Consider the following 20,977-nt stretch of genomic DNA (forward strand, 5'->3'; position numbering starts at 1 on the left):
TAGACAGCAATAAAGCAGATGCGTGACTTTTCCCTTTCATCTCCAGGTAGCAGTTATTTAGTTGTGTACTGCCATGCGGCGAGATCTAATTTCGCGTACTCTTTGTTTTCGATAAGTGCAGTGCACAATATCTGCAGTAAATGCCCGCCATGGCTATAACGAATACTGCTTACAATGAGCAAATCTCAGCACCACTTCAATTTCATTTAACCACTTCAATGAGGTTTAACTGTAGTTTGACAGTGAAGGGTGTGGAGGAGAATATGTTTTCATGTGTGTGTAGTGTGAAAGTAATGAGCTGCAAGCTGTTAGGAGCTGGACTGCTGGCTGAGGGTTCCATGCCACTTGGGGCGTCCTGTCCAGGAGTTAGGAATGCCCAGATATGCACGTTGCGGGCGGCAACACGTGCTGCCTTGTTCCCGACAAGGCCTGGGGCCCAAGCAGTGGTTATTTCGATGCCAACGGGAAGCTTTTGCAGGATGGGTGGAGCCTTTGGTGGCGCTGAAAGAAGCTGAACGCAGCAGGCACAAGCGAGGTGCCCACCTGTGAGCGTGAGGTTGCCCAGCATCTCGGCCACCTCTTCCTTGAGGCTCTTCTTGGACCGGGTGTCTGAGGCGTTCATCTCCAGGATGCTGTAGCCAGCCTCCTGCGTGGCCATGGGTTGAATACTGTATTTACACAATTCCAATGAACCCATGATTCCAACGCGCACCTGATCCACGTGACAGGGAAAAAAAGCTTTGTACCTGAATCCAATGCACATGCAATTTTAACCCTTTGAGGGTCGAATTTTTTCGCCAAATGCATCCCCCCCAGGGTCGATTTTTTTTATTGCTGATTTAAATTCTACGGACGAATCTATATCGAGAAAACATAATAAAATTTTTTTTTTGCGTGACCGTAAAGTGACAAAAAAATCATTTGTGTAGTTACATACATGTGGTTTATAATGGCGTTACACAAGAAAAATTCTAAATAAAAACGAGAGAGTAACAAGCCGGCCCCTTAAGAGTGAATCAAAATCAGATAGACATCAGTTTCGCGGGCGCAGAAAGCTGGAAGCGCCCGGAGGACAATACCGAAACCAGCCGCTGCGTGCGCGCCGGCGTGGCCGGATGCGGGAGCAATAGACGGAGCACCGCTCACATAAAAAAAAAAAAAAAAAGTTTTATCAGTTTTGCAGGCGATTTTGGTCTGTAGCAGGCGCGAGAAGCGAGAGGCACCCGGGTGCCCGGTGGGCGATACCCAGCGCGCCCCCTCGTTAGCAGATGCGCAAGCGATAGCTGGCGCGCCGCTGTAATAAATCATAAAAAATAATAAAAAGAGCCACCGGTGCAAGAAAAAAAATTGACGTATTTCCGAAGTGTGGCAGCACATGCCAAGCATGAGACATTGGCAAAAAAGGCACGCTTTTTCAAGATACAAGCAATGCCGTACACGTACGGCCGTGACCCTGAAAGGGTTAAAGGAGCCATGAAGAGAAAATAGAACTTCGTGTAATTTGAAAGAACTAAGATTCAGTATCTCACTCAGCTCCATTACAGCCCCAAAAGATGTTTTTTTAACAAAAAAAAAAAGCAAGAAGTATTTAAAAACTATCAAATTTTGTGCCACAGTGACGTGTTATAAGCAAGAATGAAGTCATACGGGCCAACAATAAAACATAATTTTCAGTGCGTTAACTGCATGTTAGCATTCAAGTGATGCGGTCAAATAGAACTAGAGGCCCCATTACAGACGTCCAGTCATGTGTCGTGGCGACAGGTCACTTAGGCGGCTGCCAATCGCACAAACAAGGTTCCGCGACGTCATAGAAAAATTGCGGGAAATTGGCTAGGGGGTCGCGACTGCTTCACACGTTCTCTTTAATATCTCCGTTATTTTGTTCGAAGATTGCAATGATATTGGTATCCTTGTTATCGGGACTAAGCAGTCTTTCTAATAAACCCAACTTGTATTTTGTCTTCATGGCTCCTTTAAGGCCTGTTTTTCACGAAAAAAGGTGCACATTAGAACTGGGTAAATACGATATAATGCTGAGCTCATGTAGACTAAGCAGTGAATGTTCGTCCAGCATCACAGGCGTCATTCAGTCAGTCAGACCTGACATGCAACTGAATACTGAGTCTGCTGATCCTTATCAATAAGGTGGGACATGTAGCACAGGAGTTATGCCAATAATATGAGATATTGCATCATGTAGCGGCATCTTGCAAATGTCAAACAACATCAAGAGAATCACTGCTGAAGCGAATTTGCTAACCATCTATCTGTGACTGCGTTTCATAGTTTGACTCATTTGATCTTTAATTCACTCATCAGCAGTATTCTTGCACTTCAGATACAATTTTAAAGCTCAGAAAGAAAAAAGAAAGGAAAGAAAACGCACCCACAACTACGTTGCACTTGTTGCAACAAGATTTCAGCTACCTGTCAAAATATAATGCAAAGAAAAACTTGATTTCCACCTCAATGCAGCTGTATGGCTACAAAAGAAAGCTGCCCAGCTTTCACAGAAACTTCACAGTTGAAGAAAAATCCGTCCTGGTCCAGGATTCGAATCCAGAAGGCCACCGCCTATTTTTGTAGCCGTATGGCTGCATTGAGGTGGATGCCAAATTTTCCTTCGTTGAAACTTACTCCACCTTGGAGATTCCCCTAAATCTGGTTGACCAAAATACTATAATGGCAGCCTCTGTTATGGTTATCTACATTTTTTTTTTCATTCAGGCACAACTTACACATGTAAAAAAGCCTACACTGTGTTAGTGTGTCACGCCAGGATTGTTCATGCATCCCTGCACTTGACATCACCAAACCAAAAAAAAGAAAAAGAGAGATAACGGAAGAAAAAAATACACCTCTTTAAACATATTTTCTTCTTTCACAAGCACAGAAAGGAGAGAAGGGAGGGAGGTATAAACTTTGTAGGCTGCACTCTCCTGACTTTACTTCTGCTCAGTTGGCAATGTTTATAACTCTCCGTCACATACCCTTATGTACCCCTGTAGAAGCAAGCCATGTTCCTAGGCACTTTCCAATGCATAAAGTATCTTTTTGCGGACAAGCAGTAAACAGTCAAAACGACCCCCATCTGGCATAGGCCAACATTAACTACAAGCGTGCTAACCCAGAACGGAAAACTGGCCCCAAATCTAGCCGGCCGGCAGCACGTCTTATGGATTTTCTGCAAGTATCAATCAAGAGTCTGGGTACAGTAGAAACAGGGTTCCGGACATCAAGAAATTCGCAGAGATTACTGCAAGACCAGGAAGCCAGGATTTTCACCCTGCTACGACTCGACTAGCTGCCACGACGAGCTTACCTTTGCTGCGAGAGTGGCCGTGGTGGTCTTGCCGACACCGGGAGAGCCGGACAGAAGTGCTGCCTTGAAGGCTGAGCCATCACCACCACCTCCGCCCCACTTGGCTGCACAAGGCGGGAAGAAAAGGGGGAAGGAGAAGACGCAAATTCTCACTCCCAACGGAAGCACAGCTGTTGATGCAGAAGGGCATGGAACCCCTCGATAAGTGCTCGGCACAACACAGCATTTCATAAATCAAACTACGAAATACGGTTTTGAGGACACCAGCTCACTGCGGCAAAACCTCTGGCGTAACACAATGGCTTCAGCTCGGCTTTTCGCTTACCAGGTGTACAGCTACCGCAGAAGAAATGAATCAAAGCTAACCTTAGAAATCCCTTCGTCCTGAACAAACTAAGTTTGTCTTGAAACAAATTTTTTTCTTTGTGAACTCAAAAAAAGAAGAAAGAAAAAGAGTCATATTTTTAACTGCATCGTAAGTGGAAAAGCAACCAAAATCAATCTGGGGCCTTATGCACCAAAACTTTAAATGAGTAGACTGTGAGCCTTTCGACAGTACCATGGCTTGGGTAGCTTATATCCCCAGAGGATTTTAATGGGCATAAAAAAAGAAATGTAGCAGGAGATCCACCACACTAAACAGAAGTTGAACATTCCAGACAAAGCAAATTAAGACGGGCCCCGAGCTCTGAAAAGTACTAGCTTTTAATAAATGCCCGCAAAGCCATGCTCGCCATAGCTTAGAGCAGGGGTTCTGGGCCCACCTAGTACCCCCAAAGAAACCTACAAGCCACCAAAAGGCTGCCACTGTCTCCTACCTCCTACACTGAGAGCAAGCAGCTGTTGCCTCGGGAATAAACTGAAGGCAGTAGAATTGCACTCATCCTAATACACTGGAAAGCATGCATATTGTAGATGCAGGTAAACGTTCGTTTGCTAACCATAGTGAGTTAATGCCAGGCTGTGTCATGCTTAGGGCTCCCCATACCTCCAACTGGGTCTACCTGGTTTCTGTTCAGTTCAGTTCAGTTCCTTTCAGTTTGCTGAAAACGGGGCACTGTCAAACCACCACGCGGGGACGGCAAAACTGGACAGAAGGAAACACAAGAGTCCACACAGCTTCCTGCCTTTCTAGGAATCTCGGTCGAGAACTCCTGGTATAGGGTAACACATAAGAAGCGCCCAGTGACCCAGCAACGGCATCTCAATGTGGCTCCACGAATTCACCACGTAACCACACCTGGCGGACCTGCAAGCGGTCACCATACAACGATCTTACAACTGTCCCACAAAAAGAAAAACAGCATTTTCAAAATCTCGTCCCATGCTGCTGCTGATGAATGTGGTATTGCGCTGCCTACGGAAGAATCTGAGCCGATCGATGCGTTTACATTTTTCGCAACGACGATATTTAGCAGCCCCACTGCAACACACAGGACAGTTGAAACTAGAATTCCTCAACCACCTTCATCTTCCCGACTCCTACTGGATTCTGGCCTTTGCACAGCATGAAACACATTCAAGGTTGATTCCTCTGCTGGAGGAATGGGTAAGGACGCACAGCAAGACAACAGGAACTGTCCTCATCGCTTGCACTTTCCCGCGAGAGATGGCCTCAGCAGCCTAGGCTTACAAATGCCCTCGCATGCAGTAACAGACTCACGCAGCGGCTTCTTGGGCCCCGCACGGCTCTTGTACCAGTTGCGCAGCCAGAGCAGCAGCTTGGCACAGTTGCTCTTGTCCCCCTGCTGGCCAATGATCTGCTTGGTCGTCTGCGGCCGGTACTTGTCCACCCACATCAGCTGCGGCACGTCACCATGAAGGGCGGGAGGAGGGAATCGGCATCATGAAGGTGGCAAGTGAAAAGAGCCACGCCACGTCGAAGAACTACTGTCTCAATGCCCCAAAAGCTCACAAACCCGTCTTTGAAAGGGACAGGAAACGGAAGCGGAAAACACGAAAACCTTGATGAATGTCACCCTAAAAAGCAGCGACCCCAACTTCTGATTGGTCCACAAGGACGGCAGCACGTTGTTGAGAAAGACGGGCGCAAGACCGGCATAACTTGAGGCTAGCAATTGGTGAAACATGTGTTTCCACGCACAGTTGTGTTCCTTGACAATACCAACAGCAGAGAGAGGCTCGTGATGAAACCAAGTTTAGACAGCAATGGGCAGCGAAAAATCGTCTTGGAATGTTGGCAGCATGTGGAAAACATGTAGCTAAAGCATGAAGAACAGAGAAGTGCTAGGCTCATTTTATGCTTATCCTCACTAAACAAGTGCACCTGCACAACAGCAGTTTTGAAACACGCAGGAAATGAGAAGAACTCTCGCTGCCTGTTCTCCTCGCACTGCAATGCTCCCTTGATTCACCCTCCAAAGTCCATTTTACCAGAGCTGCTCAGGCAATGTGGTTATGAAAAGAACCCACGTGCATTGGACCTCTGGACATCATGCACGCATAGCACCGATGCCTGACAACTAGTTTCACTTCTCCATCACGGTCCCAACATCCAACCTTACCCAGTTTCTCTCCACTTCCAATTTGGCTTAACGTTATAATCAACAAACAGTTTCTCTCATGCTATGCAGAGGTTCGCCCACAGCATGGTACAGGAAAGTAACCATCTGCATCCGCACACTGCAAGGGGACTGCTCACTATGCAATGACTCCACTGCAAAGGATACCAACTGAAACACTGGGAAGCGAAAGGATTCACACCACACGCACGTCGACAGCTGGTGAGAACCAGCTTGTGGGTTAGTGCGTGTCCATGCTTACCCACGAAAAACTCGATCATTATTAAGCACGTCTCAGAAATGGTGAATAGAGAAAGCCCTTCTCAATTCTACAGCTACAATTTTTCCTTGTGCAGATACTTGCCAACAAACCTTCGTGCTTTGTTTCGACCCCTTTTGAACAAACCAGTTTTTTTTTTCCTTCTCTCTACTCCGAAGCCCACTACTTAAAACAAAGCTCATTTTTCCAGTCTTTCAACTACGTGCACAACAAGCCAACAAGCACTCATGCATGTAAATATAAAAAAAAAAAAAAAAAAAGAAGAAAGAGGACAAAAAATGATGCCCATTCACTTACTGCCGGCGTTGGTGGCCTCTTACTGCTGGATGTGGATGGCACGTCGAGAGCTGCACTGCCATCCCCGGACCTCTTCGTTGGAGATGGTGTGGACTTCTTCATCGGCGTCTTCTTCTCGGGAGGGCCCTGTGGGCTGGCTTCGGGCTCCGCTTTCCGCTTCTTCCTTGGCGTTCGTTCCTCTTCCATAGCAGCTGCCTCCTCCTCCTCCTGCTCCTCCTCCTCGTCCACCTTCGACTTCTTCGCCTTGCTCTTGTCATCGCTACTCTCGAAACTTTCAATGAGCTCGTACAGCTCGTTCTCCTCGAGGATCTTCACCTTGCACTCTTCCGCCTGAGAAGCAGCATCCGAGAGAGGCGGCATGTTGAAGGGATCATGAAGATAACGTGCAAATTCAATTTGTTTGAAAGACTGGGCAGCACATAGCTCAATAAAATTCTGTTAGTTTAAAGGGGGTAGGTATTGAAAACTACCCACTTACCGTGCCTTCCATTACATGATGCGACAAAAGCCCTATGAGGAGCAAAATTTAAGAACGTAGTCGGGAGAATCAGCACCAAGGTACTGTAACAAAGTTGTATCAAGAAAAAAAAAATCGTTTTTGTCAGCAATGATTTTCCGTGGAAAAAACATGGCCTAAGCAGCAACAAAATAATACAAGGGCAGGGCCAAATTTGGATGACTGCAATGGAGGCACAAATAAATTAAAGTGTGCATGTGTACACACACATGCAAAAAAAAAAAAAAAAGAAGTCCTGGGCCCTTTCCACTTATGTGAAACCTGGGGAGGGGCAAAGCATGCAGTGTGTAAGTGTATTCAAAGATTGTCTCTCTTTTGCCATACAGCACACACTGCTTGGGCGCCGGAGAAGCGCTGGTGGGAGGAGCAATCACGCGCTTGCTGAAGCAGTGGCACCCTCTCTTGTGTTGAACAGGATTTAAAAGCAATTTGCACGCCCCATTTGCCCAAGTTTGGGGTAGTGGAAGGGGTCAATGCGAGAGCAGTACAATGCCCTGAAGGCTCGTCCTCGGTGATCAACGAGGCCTCGACACCAGGTAGGTAAGCCTTTTCTTGCTTCGACCGACTACCTCCGATCCGGCCTAGTGTCAAGAGCCAGTAGGCATGTGAGTATAGCACAAATTATAGCCCATCTACAAACAGCTTCTTCTTGTGCTTGACGGCTGCTGAAGTGGACAGGGAGCGTTCCACAAATCTTTAAATCATGTTAGCTTATTTTGAACCAGTTTTATCTATTATACACTTTTATTTTAGTAGGCGTCACGTTCTAGTGCGAGGTGTTAAAAACAAGTCTCCCGGTGTTTTAGTACCGTGACTGTATGAGAATACAACAACATGAGACGCCGACAGCCCAAGCCCCTAATGGCTTCACCCCTAAAAAGTGGCTGCTATTTTTTTGCCATCCAAAGTAGCAGCCCTCAATGCAAGTGTGTCTGTAAGCACGACGACACACTCGTAGCTGCTCTGCTCACCGAGGCTTTCCACGGTTAGAGTTCTACAGTTAGTGCTGCAAAAATGAAACAGGAAGGACATTGGGAGAAAAGGGGGAGCGCTGCATGCATTCGAAATGCCCATTGCACTCTGTCCGTTGAGATGAGCCCGGGGAAGGGAGTTACTGGTACCTTGCGTATCTTCGCCGGTCCAGAGTCCCTGCCTGCAATCAGGTAGGTGGTCTTGCGGCTGATGCTGCCGGTCACCTTGGCCCCGCACCTCTCCAGCAGGGCCTTGGCGTCGTCCCGCTCGATGCACTCCAGCACCCCTGTCATCACCACCGTCACACCGTTCAGGCAGCCCGGCGTGCCCTGGGAGGAAGGAGGGGAGGGTCACAGGCGTTGACCACACGTGCGACCACCTCCGCAAGTGCTGCTGTATGATGTGGCTTCCATGGCAAACTCTGCGGGGGTTGGGTACCCCGGCCCGTTGATACATATATTAAGATAAATATCTTGCCAAGTGGTGAATATTTGCTAGCAAGCAGTCAATATACATGCAATTGGTACGCATTAGCCACGGTGCAAGAATACACGCAGAAGGTGGAACACCCATTACAGTGGGTGTGGGAAAGTGATCGGATAATGTCACAATGAAAGCTAATGTGGACTGCAAAGCTTCGCACCTGCGATGCTAAAGGAGATGATAGCGTCCCCTGATAGTGGCCAAATTCACTCCCACCCACACAGTTGCTTCTTCCCATGCAACAGATCCCACTAGCTTCACCTGTGCCAACTGCTTGTGACATTATCTAGCCACCCCCGGAAGCAAAGTTTTCCCTCCTGTCTTGTTTCTTACTCCGTGACACTGTTGCATGCGCTTCTACGGGTCTATGCCAGGTTTGTGAAAGGCCCATTCAGAATTTCATTCATCACACGATGCTCTGCTTACAGCATCACACCCAAGCAACTCTCGCAGTATTAGTGCAAGGCCCAAGCACCAACCGCGATGTGACGTTACCTCAGGGATGTCACGTGTTCCCAGGAGTCGTGGCCCCTCCCTGTTCAGGTAGCTCTGGTAGCTGGCTGCATTTCCCCGGCGATTCGCCGCCGTGGCAGCGGGAGCTGGCTTCTCCTTCTCTGGCACTTCTTCCTTCTGTTAAGATTGAAAATGGTCAGAGAAAGAGGAGAGGTGGCAGGCTCATGAAATAGCTGTTGCAATTTCGGCGCAGGTCAGGCTTACAAGGTTAAAAGAGCCAATTTCGAGCGATGTCCTACGCCCTCTCATTCTGAAGACATGACTGACGAGCAAAGCTGATAAAGGTATAGGGAATGATTTGAGTAAAAAGGCTCCACCTGTTGTTTCACACCAATGACTACACAGGATGAGTAATCTCCGAACCAAGAGCTGTTGGACCCCACTGACATCATGGATAACCACGCGGAAGCAACAATACAACCAAGAGCAACACACCTTCCGGTCAAATAATTGCTAGATAACGGCACTTCTAACTAGGTCCTCATTTCAGATTACGACATCAGATTACTGACAGTGAAGGGCAGAAAAACCTTGGAACACCACCCACTCTCAAAGGGGTCCAAGACTGGAGGGTGTAGTTTTAGTATTAGCATATGCTATAACTAACCCATAATCCAGCTTGTTGCTCACAACAATGCTACTGTTTAAAACAAGTCTGCCGTACCTTAGCAGGAGCTGGTTTTTCCTTCTTCGGAACTGGTTTGCTGGGCGTTTTCTCATGAGCCTTCTTAGAGGCTTTCCTGGGGCTCTCCTTTTTGGGAGTGGCCACCTTCTCCGCCTTCTTGGAAGCAGCACTCCCAGGCTCTTTCGATGAATCTGCAAGTTGGAGCATCGAAGAGGCAGTCGTAATTCGGGATGGTTTAACCGAACTACGTAATCACTTTGCTGAAGAGCCTATGAAGATAAAATACAACAAGCCTGGTTCATTAAGAGGCCTGATAACAGTAATAGCAATTTTATAGAAAACATAAAAAAATAATAAAGAAATGAAAAAACAGAGATGGAGCAGCGGCAACTCCCGAGCCACTTTTTGGCCATTTCTCGATGACGTCACAGAACCTTGTTCGCAGAATCGGCAGGCCCTAACCAACACCACCGTTGAGAAACATGGCTGGACAATTGTAGTAAGGCCTCTACTTCTGTTTGACCGAATCTTTTGAAGACTAATGTTCAGTAACAATTGGAATACTGTTTTAGTGTTGATCAATATTCCGTCACTCCACCCCATAATGCATCACTGTAGCATGAAATTTAAAAGTTTCTTCCTCAACATATCCTGCTTTTTTTCTCAGTAAAAAAAAAAAAAACATCTTTTTTGGCTGGAATGGGTTGAATGACTAACCAAAGGGTATTTTTTTCCCCTTCAAATTATGCAAATATGTAGTTTGTCTTCATGGCCTTCTCAATGCTTGTTGCAAAATAGACCCTTACAAAAGAAGGAAAAAGACCAAGAAAGTAGGGCATTGACAAATATGCTAGCTGTTGAAGTCATTCAGAGCACATACCTGACGTTTCCGCCTTTCGTTTTTCTGGTGTGCGCTTTTTGTCTGCCTTTTCAGCTGCCTCCGGTTTTGGCTGTTGTGTGCTCCCTGTCAGAGAGTACAAAGATGATAATGGAGTTGTAGACCTCTGCCCAAGAAGAAGAAAAAAATAAGAGAGGGAAGAGAGAGGACAGACCAAATGAAGGAAGCTCACACTAGCGCGTAAGGATTGAAATTAGCGAAGCTGCACGGAATCTTCACTAAGTTTTACAATTGCAGCTGATTTGCTTCTTCTTCTTCACTGCCCCAAAGACCTACACTCCATCTTTGTTGCTGTAAGTGCAAGTTTTCTTCATTTTTTTTTTCTTGTTCCAAGCAGGTGTTGCAACAATTACAGCGAACCGCTGGAGTCTTTCTTGTTGCGATCAAGTGTAGTTTCTACGATTACAACGAAAGCTGGAGATTTTTTTTTTTTTTTTTGCCAATCTTGGCCAATTTCTTTAAGTGGGTATGCCTGGCTTGATGAACGTGCACAGGAGACACTGGGCGGTCGTCGCGATGCACGCACACGCGAGTGCTAGGCTCTTTTTTGGTTTCGTCAACTGCCGGGCGGCAGCCGCTTGCGTGCGCGCGCTCAGCAATGTCTTGGTATTTGTAACTGCGGACACAAAAAATTACGATTTGCCAAACAGCTTCGGCGTAAAAAAAAATAACAGAGAAGAGTGAGGACAGGCCAAATGGAATTTCACTGCAATATCTTCTTCAAACCCTTACAGACAACACCAATGCAATGAGCTGCACAGCTCTATGAAATTACATCTCTTTCTTTGATGTCCAGTTAGTACACTCAAGGTGTGGACCCTGCTTGTATAAAAGCTTTGAAGTGCGATTCCTATACATTATGGTAAGCAGTACTTGTTCGTGATAGTATTGCGAGCATTCAGCAGCACCTGTTACATTCGTATTTAAAAACGGCTCAATGGAGTCTCACAAAATGCTGCTTCTGTTGTTCAAAGGTCCGTTAAAAATACTTCATTTGCAGAACCATGAAGAAATCTAAAGATTTAAGCTTTAGTTATTGCATGTAAATTCGTTAGCTGGCTGGCCACAGTAACTATCTGCCTGCACGAATTCAACTGGGTGGGGTGACGACATTGTGAACACAGTAATATTACACAGTTCAAAAAGCTTTTATCAAATTACAATAATAAAAATACAATACTGCTTTTCAAAATTTGACAACTTACCTAAAATCTCTATGCAAAACTACTGCATTGTTTACATTTTGCTTTAACACCGGAATTTCACTGTTTGTGCCGAGAAAGGCAAGTAAAACCTATAATTTGGTTTGTTGCATTGCTTCCCCCAAATTCTTTTCTTTTACTTTCCTCTCCATTCGGTTCATTCAAAACCTCACTAGTGTCATGAATACATCGGTGTAGCAAAACTCTTTCTGCTGCTTGTGATTCAAGTAGGCGCAACACCTAATGTATATGGAAATGTATAAGGAAACTCAAAACAGAGTAAGACCTCCGCGATAACTTTTCAAAACAACAAGAGAAAATGCAATAAAGACAAAGATGATAAGAGAACATAGCCCGAATATATACGGACTATACATGCGCCGGGGCCAAAACTTCACTGTGTAGGTAACTGCCAGGACAGTGTGTTAAAGAAAAAAATTAAAGCTATTCCACCCAATGTGAAAGCTGTCGGAAGCCCAGAGCAGTGATTCGCCATAATGGGCTATAGCGCCATTATCCACTCACTGCTGCCACCCAATGCAATTCAAATTTCCCGCCTCCGCTGTGCTCACGCACCTCCTGCCTGAAACTGCGCCAGCGGGACTTCTGTTCTTTTCGTGCTTGCTTTCCCTCCTGCACGTGCCGGCGTTGCACTGCCACTTTTTTCTGCGTACTATTGTAAAAACCAACCCAACGAGTCTTCCTAACTAAATGAACGCAGGCGCTGCCGGTTAGTTTCGTATATTTTGCCTCAAATGTACCTATAGATTTCTTTGCGCTAAACTGCCGCTTGTCCCCATTGACAAGCGGCAGCACTTCACGAGTTTCGAACGCTTTGACTATATAAACCACTTGGCTTTCGAAGCCTCTGTGGGACGCCGTGATGATAGCCGCTACGACGGAACGCCGTGGAGCTCTACTTGGGTCGAGTGAGCGAGCTACGATGACAAGGCTAGCCCCTAAAGTTCTCCGCAATTAAAAGGCATTAGCGCAGGCCCCGCTGTATTGGCTCCAGTTTTCCTCTGTTCCAAGCAAGCATGACCCGATAGGGTGAAATCTAGACTCTCACGGATTTCCTTCACAATTCAGCCCTGTCCTAGATGCTACTGTAGCCACCTAGCAACAGTTTTGAAAAGCTATGTCCATCAAATGGCGGCTGCTTCGGTGTGTGTGCAGCCTAAAACGTAAGAGGGAAAGCTAGCCAGAGTGTTTACATGCAATCCAGTGACTACATGCTCTCTTAGGCACACACAAACACATGCAGTCAGATGTATAGAAACCGCACACGCTTTCTGTCCTTTCACTGTCTGCGGAAGATGAAGAACCGTACATGCAGAGTTCACAAGCCTGATGAATAGCCAGAGCACACAGCTTCTTCCGCTGTGTGCTCTGGCTATTCATCAAGCTTGCAGGACTTAACATCTGCAATGCTTCTTGATTGGGAGCGGTGGGATCGGGAGAATGCAGTCAGATGTATAGAAACAGCACACGCCTTACTTTTTGTAGGAGAGGTGGTGGGAGGCGGAGCCTTTTTCTTGGCAGGACTTTCGGCGGCCTTGCTGCTTTTTCGGGGGCTCGTGCGAGTTTCTGAGCGTTTGTCCTGTCAAAGCAGATTGAACTGTACCTCAGCAGGTGCAAAACTATAGAGCTTCACGGTGTGTCAAGAGAAGCTTGCGCTTACTTTCCAAAGCCAGAGCTAGAATCTCCAACTTCGCTTACACAAAGCACACTAAAGCAGCAGCTGCTACCTTTTTACCGAATGCTTAAGTAGGATTTTGAAAGGACGTGGGGAAGTCCACAGAATCGATCATACTACTCTAATCTGCAAGCCAGGTAACATCAAGATCTAAGTAGAAGCTTTTCGCTCCAACTAAATGACGCTTCACAGAATGCACAGCCGAAAATATTTATTGTCTTTGTTTGTGGACTCAACTTTTACTGGTTTGGTGCAGTCGTTCAAACGTGAAATACTACAGTAGCAGGCAGCATCAGCAAATGATGCCCCAGCTGACTTTGAAGATCGTTGCAAGCTGTTTTGGCATACTACCCAGTACAACCGACCGAATCACATAAATAAATAAGCACCTAAAGTGATACCACAAGGTTTGCCGACTTTACCCACCTCTTTCTTTTCGTCCAGCTTTTCAAGCGTCTTCTGGAAGTCCTCATCGTCATGCGACTCCTTTTCAGAGGAAACCTGCACAGAATGTGGCACGTGCCATGATAACTGTAAAAACCAGTCTCTGAGACCCATTTTTAACACCCTATAGATGACTGGTAAAAAGCGCAAACGCTCATGGGTACGTCGTCTGCTCCAGCCCCTTCCGGTTTAAGATCTCGCCTGGCCTCCCGTACACCGGCGGCTTTCACGTGCGAGTGTGCGTGTTGTTTATTCGTCACAGAGTACTTACCTTTCAGAGAAGCCCCTAGTAGGATTTATCGCTGTTGAACAATGAATGTGCGAAGCATGAGCATTTTTTTTCCCCGGTGGAAGCAGATAAACAACAAGCACACGCGCGCGTGAAAGTCGTTGGCGTATGGGAGGCCGGGAGAGCTCTCGAACTGGAAGTGGCGAGACTCCACGGGAGCAGACAATGTACCCATGAGCCCTTGCGCTCCTCACCGGTTGCCTATTGTGGCCCTTTGTACGTGAGAACAATGCTGAAAGGGTCATCTCACAACCCCTACCAATTATATTTGAATGCTATTTCTGTAATTTGAAATCCTCGCATTGCCAAAGACCAAAGCATAAAAGTTGGTGGGTCATTTTTTTGGTCACAGGGGGCCACCCTTTTTACAAATAAAAATACGAAAGAAAGAAAGCAGGAAGTCAATGCATGCATAAATAAAGAACTAAAAGAAAAAAGGTGTACTAGCCTAGTGCATTATTCCATAAAAAAAGCAATTACATGAAAGAAACGTAACGTCAACAAAAAGAAAGAAAACAACGAAGGAGAATAAAAGTGAAAAAACATGTCCATGAAAAAAAAAAAAAAATCATAGCCCCTTTCTTAAGAGGAATATAGTTAACCTTGTAATGCCAAACCAATGAAAACAATAGATAAAAATGCTAATGCTTCGTTACATTGTAGTTTGTGACTGAAACAATAAAAAACTCAAAAATTTTTTTTTCTCCCAGGGTTCCAAAATTACATAGTAGGTATATAATGTCGCATATACAAATTTACATGTAGGTATATGTATACCTACATATAAAGTGGGTATATAATGTATCATACACCCGGTAAAAAAAGTATATCATACACACATTGAATGTAGGTGCAGACTCACTGGGAGTGCTTACGGCGGAGGAATCCATCTTGCAAACTGCATTTGGGACTCAATGCAGCGAGTTATCGAGCTACAGATTTTTGAAAAACGCTTAGGAGGTATCAGAAATGATACTTGTGGGCATTTCTTGCCGGTCGAAAGGCCCAGGGGCGAGTAGAAAAAAAATCGAAAGATAGCGTACCTTATATGATACATTGGCCATTACAGGGTTAAAATGCGAGGCTTCCTCCCATGCAACCTGAGTCAAAGTCAAATCCCAAAATCCAAACTGCTTCGACTGCGTCGGAATGGCGCAATTGGATAGTCATCAGCTTCATAACGCGAAGGACCCAGGTTCGATTTTGACTACGGGAAGCAGTTTTTTTTTTGAGGTGCAATGCATGATCTAACAGTTATCATCATCAGCAATTCTAAACATGGCTTTCCCGCGGTGCATTTTGGCGTAACGACGGACGGCACGAGTGAGGCATAGAAAGCTCCGCTTTAAAACCAAGAGCAAGGCAACTGCTCTAAAGCTCTAAAGCAAATGCAACGCATTGTCCAAGCAATAAACCACTTAGAACGTCCTTGAAACGTAAGAACAGCATTTGATCTGTACTGGATTTTTGCTCCATGAGCAAGTAAATAAGGGCCATTTTACCACACAAAGCTAAGAGACCAGGAAGGGGTGGGGAGATAGAAAAAAAAAAAAAAAAAAAAAAGAAAAGCTTCCGTTCTTAATAGCATGCAAAGTCTGCGGTGTAAAGAAAAACACAATGCACCTTCCACATGCATTTTTGTACATGAAATAGTATGATTGTGAAAACTAAATGCACCCAAGGTTGCAGACCTTCCTGGCTTGTGCAGCCTTTAGGGAAAGTTTGGAGGCTGGAGTTGAGCTCGCAAAGAAGTCGTCCGCAGAGACAGGCACCAGCTTTTGGGCGGCAGGCTGCTTGCCATTGACTTTGTTTGCCGGCTTCTTTTTTGGAGAAGCAGGTTTGACCTCAGGCTCGGGCTTCGGTGCCGCAGGCTTCGACACAGCAGGCTCGTCTAGGTGTTCGTGGAGAAATAAAACAGGATCACTATGGCATGTGTGACATCAAAGGTTATGTCGTCAATTCTGCGCACTACTCTGGATGCCCGCTATCAAGAGTGCGAAGACCTAGCACTCGACTGAACCCCCCCCCCCCCCCCTTCCCCCTTTCCCCCAAGAAAAAGAAAATGGCATATTGGGTGTGTTGGTGCATAATTCAAAAATAGCAGTTAAAAAAAAAAAAGACAGGGCAGGGACAAGACGACAAAACAGTACCATCCTTGTCATCTTGTCTACCTCGTTTCTTTTGTTTGTTTTTTTTTTACTGCAAAGCAGATTACCTCTAAACAGCCAATAAAATTTTGATGTCCGCGTCAGCAGAAAACTCCCAGGCTACTACTGGCTACTGGCTACACAAACAAACTACTGGCACTCTCAGGGATTCAACCTGGGCCCGAATGTAGAAGCAGAGCAAGAGCTTGTCGTCTTGCCAACTAAGCTACGCCCACACAAGGAGACAGGGAGACAGACGGTGGTTTGTATTCAGCGTCTGAGGAGGGGCGGAGGGTGCGTTTTGGAAGCGACACTAGAAACAAGAGTGAGGGGGTGGCAGTGTGAGAGTTGACGCCATAGCCGCGCGTGCCGCCCACCTCCTCACCCTTCAAAAGACACTCCTCTCCATTTTCTTCTGGTCGACGCTGCTACGCTCGGGACCCGGCAAATCTCAGGTAACGGCTGGCAGAGCCTCTGCTTTACTCTTTGTAGAGCCGCATGTGTGAATTCAAGTGACGCCGCATGGGTAATCATTGTGTGTGTCATTTACAGCTTCGCAGTCTAGCCACCTTCACAGTGTGGATTGCAGCCAATTTTTTTTTGCACTGCTATCTTTGAGTGAAAAAAGGTCAATGAGACTCGTTAGGTTGCTGAAAATTCCACAGGCAATAGGGGAAAAGAAAAAGAAAAACACGAGACCAGAACAAGCCCAGGGTGCATTCGCTCTATGGAGTGAGGCAGTCAGAAAGTTAAAGCAATCTCCCCTAAAACTCAAAAAAGAGTTGTTTCTGGCTTTTACGGTGCAGCTTACTTATTTTTTTCTGATAAAAAAAAAATGACTTAACTGCCTGTTTCATAGTTTGTTTTTTGGTTGCAGTAACGACAGGCAAGGAAATGAAGAAACAGACAATTGAGACACTATTTTTGTGATAACTCCAATTCGTCAGTTTGCCAAGTGCTACAGCAATATGACAGGTTGTTGCCATAAACGTACAAAGACATTTCTGAAATTCGAAAGCTCATATATATATATATATAAACCTTCACAATTTAGAGAATTTCGACGCATTAATGGGCTTTCCCTCAATAGAGAACTTTGACCCATTAACGGGCTTGTTTGTTACTTACTAGAAAAGCCACATCTCCAACATACAGTTTTTCCCCAGGAATGCACGAAATCATGAAACAGCTGCTACAAACACGCGGCAGTCTCACCGCAATTGATTCACATTTTTTTTATGCATAAACATTCTTCGGCAACTCCACCTCGAAATCTGATTGTCCATCCGTAACGAATGACATAGCGGATCTACTCATAACATGGGCCACATGGGGCATCTAACAAAAGATGCCAGGGCCTCCACGGCAAACATACGCAAGGATGTATATGTGCGAATGTGAGGCCTTGGAAAGACTGCTTAGACGCCCCATCTGACTATTCCCACTCTGGAGCTCCTACAAATTTCTTGTTATCAACTTAGGGTTTCACAGACAAGCACTTTCTTGATACGATCCCTTTTAGGACGAGTGCACTTGTACTCCTGCTGCCGCAGCCCTGTGAGAATCATTTTTCAGTGCATCCCACCAACTTCCAAACTGCTTCTTTTAGCTGACCACCAAGTAATGACTTGAGTGAGTGGATGAGCGAAGGGAAAAGACCAAAAGGTGGCGTGCCTTTGTTACACAACAGTGCCGCATTTGCCAACTCACGAAGTGGGGTTAAGATGCAATGCCATTGCCAAGCTGAGATTAAAGGCTGCACAACAGCAGCCTTCCCAACTTGCATTACCTGGCCCCAGCGATTATCCCGCACTTAGCCCTCTGTAGAACTCTGCACGAATATTGTTTCACGACTGCTCAAAAGCTGCGAACAACCTATCAGCAGTTGCGGCGCCACAGACCCAAAAACGGTTCCAATGAAACGCAGAAAGGTTACCGTACGGGTGGTGCAAGCGTATCCACCCGTCAATACAAACATGTTGAAAGCGCAGAGAGAGATCCACCTTTCAAATGGCCGCTATCAGTAGAAATGCAACTAATTCTATCTCTTTACTTGTGAATTACTCTTGAAGCTAAAAAAAAAAGTACTCCCATAATTTAAAAAGCTAACTGCCACCTTTAATTTTTTAGTAGCGCCAGGAGGAAAGGATGTAATACCCCTGTCACACGGCAGATCTAATGACATTTAGAGCAAATGTCATTCGCTCTAAATGACATTAATTCGGCGCTACACGAGAATACTGAATGACATTTGAGGCGAATGACATTTAGCGGCTAACTGAGGTCCCGGACCTCAGTTAGTGGCCAAATGAGCAGCCTCGAGAGCAGTAGCGCGTCCCTAGACAGAAAAATTCCGTAATAAACCAGAGAATACTGTATCTAGAAACTGTCAGTAAACTTATATTTTCTTTTTTGTATTGTTGTTCTAATAAAGAAAGACCAGCAAGTACTAACAAAAAAGAAATACTCGTCCCCAGTGCGCGCGCTACCCTAATCCGAATTTTTTGCAGACTTGTCTCAGCTTGTGATGTCTACTGATGTCACCTAAATCGGTGGTTTTCTTGTTTTTATTTAAAAAAATATTCCTTTGTTACGTTTTTTTTTTAAATATCACGTATGAAAACATTCTAGATGCGCTTAAAATGTAATTTTGCGGCTTTGCGAGCTCGATAATCGTCACCTCTGTCACAATCAAATGACATTTGTTCCGCCGTGTAGACGCGCACTGCCGAGCCGAATGTCATTTACAGCTAATGTCATTCAGTTTAAATGACATTAGATTTACCGTGTGACAGGGGTATAATAACAGCAGTATACAAGTGTGGGTCCTTATACAGAAAGACACCAACGATGCAGAGAACTTGTGTGAACAAAGAAGTAAGCCAGGGTCATTTGCCACACTGTATTTCTTTTCTCAGCAAATATATCTACTTAGGCCAAGTAGTGGCCCCAGAGCCTAACCATGAGGCAGAGATAGTTAGAAGGATAAGAATGGGGTTGAGTGCATTCAGCAGGCATTCTCAGATAATGAGTGGCAGCCTTCCATTATCCCTGAGGAAGAAAGTGTATGACAGCTGCAGCTTACCGGTACTCGCCTACGGGGCAGAAACTTGGAGGCTCACTAAGAGGGTTCAACTTAAATTGAGGACGACTCAGCGAGCAATGGAACGGAAGATGATAGGTGTAACATTAAGGGACAAGAAGAGAGCGGAGTGGGTCAGGGAACAAACGCATGTTAAAGGAGTACTGACATGAAATTTCAAAGCTGAGATAACTATGTAAAACGCTTCCTTTTCATCAGGAGATATCTCCCAGCAAGTTTCAACAGCAACCGTTCAGCGAAACATATTTAAAATCCATTTTAATCTTCGCCCGCACGAGAAAGCCCAGGGCGGGCCGACGTGACATCATCTGCTACGTGCCCCAAACTGCCGACGTCGGGTCTCCCGTGACGAAGCCGACGCGCTGGCTGTGGTTGGCGCGCGCTGCTCGGGCGTGTGTACACGTCATGGTTTTGGGACTGACGTCATGCTGCCCGGGCCTGTGGGGACGGCGAAGACCTCGGCCGGTCTGGGCGCGCGCGTGCGCTTGCTCACGCGCGCTTCCAGAGAGGCAGCGATACGGCAAGAATGGTGACGCCATGTCATACATGCTGTCATGGCGGCCGCTCGGCGTTTTTTTGTCGAAACCGAAACTGGCACGAATAAACGACGCCGTAAATGAATGTTTACGCTGCGCTCGACCGTCTAATCTGTAATTCTATGATTAGTGGGCTGGTAGGCACGCATAGCAGCGAAAAAAACGTAACATAAAAATTTCGTGTCAGTACTCCTTTAAGTACATATTAGTAGAAATTAAGAGGAAGAAATGGGCGTGCGCAGGGCATGTAATGCAGAGGCAAGATAACCGTTGGGCATTAAGGGTAACAGAGTGGATCCCTAGAGAAGGCAAGTGTGGCAGGGGGTGCCAGAAGGTTAGATTGGCAGGTGAGATCAAGAAGTTTGCAGGGATAAATTGGTCACAGTTAGCACAAAAGCAGCATAATGGGAGATCTATGGTAGAGGCCTTTGCCCTGCAGTGGGCGTAATTAGGCTGGTGATGATAATTTCTTTTCTCAAAGCTTATTCACGTATACCAAAGGACCAACTAGCTGGTGATGTACTGTGGAATATTAGCCTCACTTACTATCCCGTGATAACCACCTCTGTCAGCGCGGTCTATGAAAGACGCGATTGATTGATTGTGTTTAACGCGCAGACGCAACGCAGGCGATGAGGCGCGCCGTAGTGGAAGGCTCCAGATTAATTTTGACCACCTGGGGATCTTTAACGTGCGCCGAAATCGCGTACACATGGGAGTTTTTGCTTTTGCCTCCATCAGAAAAACGGCCGCCATGGCCGGGAATCAAACTCGCGACGAAAGATGTGATTAACAAGGATCCAAAGGGAACTCACCATCATCGGAGTCCGACACTACCTTTCTACTCTCTCTGGCCTGTTTCTTGGGTTTCTTGGTAATCGGTTCTTCGTCCTCCGAATCTGTGTGAAATCAACAAACCCCGGCTGACAACCCCGCTCAAAATGGCCCCTCACTGTGTAACTACTGGTGTAATTGATGTTAAGCAATCACACGTGCAGCCCTGTCACGGCCGACTAACCGGAACTGAGCGTGACAATCCTTTGCCGAGATTTCTTTCCGGACTCCTTTTTTTCCTGAAAGAGCAAGAAACAGACAAACTGGATGCAAGTGCAGGTGGGAAAAAAGAAT

General features: G+C 45.9%; 1 protein-coding gene across 2 annotated transcripts in view; it reads right to left on the reverse strand.

Moving 5' to 3' along the window:
* Gnf1 (germ line transcription factor 1) overlaps window positions 1–20,977 on the reverse strand; it is a 48,837-nt gene that overhangs the window by 24,735 nt on the left and 3,125 nt on the right. For both annotated transcript variants that reach the window (XM_077677959.1, XM_077677960.1), the window contains exons 3-15: window positions 20,868–20,922; window positions 20,665–20,748; window positions 15,755–15,954; window positions 13,757–13,831; window positions 13,132–13,234; window positions 10,415–10,498; window positions 9,574–9,725; window positions 8,892–9,026; window positions 8,063–8,242; window positions 6,425–6,754; window positions 4,989–5,127; window positions 3,326–3,429; window positions 544–646 (exon numbers count right to left, since the gene is read on the reverse strand). In XM_077677959.1, the coding sequence (XP_077534085.1) occupies window positions 544–646; window positions 3,326–3,429; window positions 4,989–5,127; window positions 6,425–6,754; window positions 8,063–8,242; window positions 8,892–9,026; window positions 9,574–9,725; window positions 10,415–10,498; window positions 13,132–13,234; window positions 13,757–13,831; window positions 15,755–15,954; window positions 20,665–20,748; window positions 20,868–20,922 (1,744 nt within the window). The remainder of the gene's footprint in view (window positions 1–543; window positions 647–3,325; window positions 3,430–4,988; window positions 5,128–6,424; window positions 6,755–8,062; window positions 8,243–8,891; window positions 9,027–9,573; window positions 9,726–10,414; window positions 10,499–13,131; window positions 13,235–13,756; window positions 13,832–15,754; window positions 15,955–20,664; window positions 20,749–20,867; window positions 20,923–20,977) is intronic.

The sequence above is a fragment of the Haemaphysalis longicornis genome, unplaced genomic scaffold (assembly GCF_048455015.1).
Source record: "Haemaphysalis longicornis isolate Haplotype H1 unplaced genomic scaffold, Haemaphysalis longicornis Haplotype H1 scaffold_7, whole genome shotgun sequence".
Taxonomy (NCBI): Eukaryota; Metazoa; Arthropoda; class Arachnida; order Ixodida; family Ixodidae; genus Haemaphysalis; species Haemaphysalis longicornis.